Source organism: Phaethon lepturus, unplaced genomic scaffold (assembly GCF_000687285.1).
Source record: "Phaethon lepturus isolate BGI_N335 unplaced genomic scaffold, ASM68728v1 scaffold28996, whole genome shotgun sequence".
NCBI lineage: Eukaryota > Metazoa > Chordata > Aves > Phaethontiformes > Phaethontidae > Phaethon > Phaethon lepturus.
In genome coordinates, this window is record NW_010547335.1 from 299 (window position 1) to 5,203 (window position 4,905).

The 4,905-nt window shown below is 49.8% G+C and overlaps 1 protein-coding gene across 1 annotated transcript in view; it reads right to left on the reverse strand.

Annotated features, from left to right (window-relative positions):
* Positions 1-1,019: 1,019 nt before the first annotated feature.
* Positions 1,020-4,905, reverse strand: part of NTNG2 (netrin G2) — a gene marked incomplete at both ends in the record, with an annotated part of 13,899 nt that continues 10,013 nt past the window's right edge. Inside the window, 2 exons of the mRNA XM_010289615.1 lie at positions 1,020-1,046; positions 2,836-3,008. Of these exons, the coding sequence (XP_010287917.1) occupies positions 1,020-1,046; positions 2,836-3,008 (200 nt within the window). The remainder of the gene's footprint in view (positions 1,047-2,835; positions 3,009-4,905) is intronic.

Below are 4,905 nucleotides of genomic sequence, written 5' to 3' on the forward strand. Positions count from 1 at the left end.
CGGGATGGGAAACATTTTCCAATAAAACAAGGTTTTGGCACTGAGATGCTAAGCTTCGTTAAGAGGGAAAAAAAAGAGTTACCAAAATGGTTTTGATGAGCAAAGCAAAGAATATTTTGGACTGTTAAAACATTTAACTATTTAAAATCCTAAATTCCTTAGGGAGACTGAATTTTTATTTGCGTTTTTTAACCATTTAAGTTTAACTGCTTAAAATCTATATAAGGTTCATTTACCCAGAAAAAACATCCTCCACGTTTCAATTACTAGGTGCATTTTTCTTAATTGCATTTGCATTTCTCTGAAACTTTCTCTCCTCCAATTCTTTCCACTTGCCTGCAAACCAAAGAATTCATTATTCATTCAGGTCTCTGACACGTTTCTTCTGGAGGGTAATTCCGAGCCACAAAATTCAAACCCAAGCTTCTGCTTACCCAAACTCAAGGCTTTTGATATCAAACTACCTCCAGCTTTGTTAAACAAGGACTCCTATCACACCATCAGTCTTTCAATAGAAATCCCCACTGAGCTCCACCGTCTTTGCTGCTGACACTTCACAGACATATGTTCATACCCATACACGTGTACGTACGGATGTACACACTATATATGCTTTTTTATCAACAGCCCAAGGTGACTCGGACTGGATGCTACGCCAAATAATTCAAACCCAGCTCCTTCTCAGAGCAGAAGTCTGCAATACTGGGCGGGGGGGGAAGTTCACAGCGGGCACCGGTGGTTTTGAAGAGTCTTTTTTTATTTCCTTTCCGGCTGCCATTCTAATGAACCTCATGGGGGGAAACCATGCCAGAGGAAGAGGCAAAATGAGGCTACTGAAGTCAAAGGAAGAAAATATAAGACTCTTTGACAAGACAGAAAATGAGGCACAATTAGGGAAGACTTATTGCCTGGAAAATGATAATGAACAGAAAATAACAATTTTTTTTTTCCTAGTGACATCTGCAAGGACCATGCACCAGGGTGTTAAATGCCAGCATTTCAGTCATGTTTTTACTTACTGCCAAAGGCTGAGCCTGCAGCTGCACCTGGAAAAAACAAGAAGAAGCCTGGTCACTGGAAGCAGGATGCCGTCGGCTCTGATACCAGCAGAAGATCAAACAGATACACGATGTGGGACTGAACGGCAATTCATTAGCGGGGGTCTTGCTCATAGGCTTATCAGTTTGCTGCAACATCTTAAAAGCTGCTTTTGTCAAACCACGGAGGTGACCAGACAGGGCTGTCTGAGGTCTTGGCATCTCAAGATTTTCACCTGGGGAAGAAAAACCAGCTTGGTCCTTGCTGGTGGGTTTTTCTGTTAACCATTTTCTTGACCTACCATTAAAGCCTTGGGACAAGCACAGCTTTTGAGGTTCACTCTGCTGAGTACAAACTGTAGGGTTTGAACTAGGTTGTTGCACCTAGGGCATTTCTCAGTGAGCAAGAAGGGTTGAACACCATTCCCCCTGCAGCACTTGCTCAACAGGACACTGCAAAGCCACCGGCTTCAAACCTGCCAGTTGAAGGCCATCCAAGGACCAGCTTCTGGCTTACGGCACCCAGGAGACTAACGGCCATGGTCATCTCTACTGTAACAAGCAGATGAACCATGGAAAGTCTCAGCTTTGCATGAACGTAAAGCACGGGACCAGCGATGGAAGGGGCAAGACCACCAAGAGGAGAGGACTTCAGAGAAATGCCTCTGTTGCAGAGGAAGAGGATGATGTTGATGGGAGAGGAGGAAGCAACAGAGAGACAGTGAGGGAGGGGGAGGAAGAAGACTGAGTGACAGATGGGAAGAGAGATGAATGGGAGAAGAAAGAGCAGAGGAGAAGGAGAAATAGGAAGAGACACAAGGAACGGAGGGGAGGGAAAGAAAGAGAACAGCATGTCTGTGCCTGTCAACACCAGAAACTCTCCCAGGCTCCTTTGAAGCAATGCAGCCGCTTGGTGGGAGCTGACAAGCTCGCTCCCTTTCAAAGAACCTGCTCGTCTACCAGCCCTGGCACACACAAAACATTCCCATCACGGCCTTCGGAGCCTGAATTTCAGCTTTGATCATCTTAAAGCACATAAATCTTTCAAAAAATTTGGGGGGAGGAAGGGAAAAGATCCTCTTTGGTAATGCTCAAAGCTGCTGCTTGAAAGGCTGGAGTGGCTACTGTGGCTCCATGACATTTAAAGAAGTCTGCTAATGTGGACTGGACAGAAACCCAGGAGAAACTGGCCCATCTGTGATGTTTCTTGTCCCAGTTCCCCTGCTTGAATGATGGTGGGTATGCATCTTTCATCTCATCTGCACGCCTTTGCTTCTGTCAGTGCCTTAATCCAGCAGGCAATTGGATGAGACTGGCGCTGCGCAGAGGGACCGCAGCTCACGGTGCTTGCCTCAAACGCCGACATACACAGAACAGGATCGAGAAAGCAACGAGCGCTCCCGCAGCTGAGCAGTGCCAACGCTCAGCCCATGGACTACCTGAACGCCAGTGTTGTACTGTGGCCAAATAGTGTCTTCTGCAAGGGACAGTGATTTGCATTGCTACAAAGCCGTGGACTTATATTTTGGCCCAAGGTCATCCTTCCTGTTCTCAACCAACATTTGGACTCATCACTCATCTACCAGTAGCCAACAAATCACCTTTGCATCCACCCAGATACTCTCTCGTTTCTCTGTGTACCAGGACCCAGGTAAATACCGGATTCCTTTTCGAAAGCTGAGCATCCTGCATTGATTCGAGATGGAGAAGGACAAGATGAGAATCCGCTCCCACCTGGGGGCATTGTGCAGCCCAAGGTGGGAGTGCGGCCAGGGCTGGCTCGCTGCAGGTTACTTACATGCGTTGGGGGACCCGTTGGGGAGAGGCAGATAGGATCCCGCTCGCCACGACCTGGAGCGAAAGTTCTTCTTGCACTTCCCGCAGTCCTGCCCCGTGGTGTTGTGCTCGCACTCGCACTGAAGGCTGCCCTCTTTGAAGGTGCACAGGTTAGCGTGGAGGTTGCATTTACACCTGGAAGAGGAAGACAGGAGAAGAGCTATCGGGTATTACTGCATCTCCCCCTTGCCCCTGGCGTAGTGCTGCCCATACGCATGAAAATGTAGCGGTGAAGCTGGGCCAGTTACCCCTTTCCTGTTCTTTCTGCAGGGTTTTTTCACTGAACTCATCTGTTTTCCCCAGGTAGCTGGTGCTGGGGTTACGATGTCCACGTCCTCACCCAAGGTGGATCTGCAGAGATCCAGGTGGATCCAGGTGGATCTCATCATTCCAAGGTGAGAGATACTTTACTCCCACCATCCAACTGCAGGAGCACAGATCGTTTAATGGTAAGTCAACGTCTCCAGCTGAGACTCCAGTAAGGACTCACATTTTTTTCAGAAATCTGAGTGATTACTTGGAGGCAGAGAGGACAGTCTTGAGCTTTAGATGGAGAAGCACAGCTAACGCTGGTGGGACTCAGCCCCTCGATCCCTGCGCAGTGTGCTAAAGGCAAGAGTGTTTTCTCCTGTGGTGTGAAGTTGCACAACACGACCTTTTCCCTAAGTGCAGCGCAGCCCCAGCCTGCTGTGACCAACATAACACAGAGAACGTCACCATCAGAATCTGCCTTTTAGTCCCTGCCTCATCAGAGAAGGCAACATCGAAAAACACTATTCAGCAATTTGCAAACATTAACAAACTTTTAATGAGCTGTAGTGCAGTATGCAGGGAATAATTATCTCCGTGCACAATAATTCCTGTTGTTCAGACTCCGGAGGTGACTTGCACAGAGCACGGAGGCTGAGTCCATAACTCACACGTGGCTCTACTGACTCCCTGGGCCCGAGCTCAGGCCATCAGACAGGGACTTTGGGGACCAAAATCTCGCATTTCATTCCAGAAAGTGGATCCTTAGCACAGCCCGCTGGGTTTTCACTGCTTTGTGCAATAATTTACACTCTCAGAAGCAGAACCAGTAGAAAACAGTAATGCTGTGCCTTATGCGAACGGGTGGAGAAGTCTGACTGGGCAGTGCTTCGTTTTACTGGGCTAATTGCACAAGAGATGCAAAACCGAGGGGAACAAACTGCTTGCAGAGAAGATAGAGGAATCATGGCCTGTTTCTCCTCGTGCTCTGTCCGTGCTGGGATAAACAACCTGGACTGGGCTGGGAGCCGGGAGCCGGGTCCCTCCCGGCTGCCAGCGCCGCGCATGCCCACCAGCTGCTGGTGCCTCTCCCCCTCTCCCTTGGAGCCCCCAGAGGTGCTCCCCAGCCACCTGCCTGACCCGCTGAGGCCGCCTTTGCTGTGCTGCTCATGCATGGCTGGATAAGCTGACCTCATGTATGGTTTTTTTTTTTTTCTCCCCCTTCCTGTCCTTAATTCTAGCAAACCCCGCTCAGAGGCTAAGCATAAGCTGGATAACGGTCTCTCTCCCCGTCTTACAACCCTGCCCTGTCTCTGACCAAGCGGGAGAGAGAATATTGCAGTCTCTAAAAGGGAGGAAGAAAGAAAATGTGGCCCATGGAGCTGAGGCAGACACACTCGGCGTGCTCCACTGGAATCTGTGCGTTAGCGAGAGCTGGAGATGCTGCCTCACGGCTGAAAGCACTAACAGCATCAGTGCTCTGGGAGCAAGCCGCGAATCTGCGCGTCCGGGGGAAGGAAGCGGCTTTGGCCGGTACCTACACGCCTGGGATGCTGTATTGCAGCCGCTCCGAGTCCCCTCTGCCTCTGGTGAGGAAGGATTTTGGCTGAGCCATCCCAGCCCCTTGGCAGACACGATGCCCAGCCCTGGGGTGCTGCGGAACCTGACTGAATTATTCAGCGTCCACCCAGCGTGGCCTCCTTCTCCTGCTTCCAAATGAGCAGACGGGAGGAAAGCAGGCAAGGCAGCGGGTTAAAGCAGGTCAAAGCCTCACCGCTGCCAC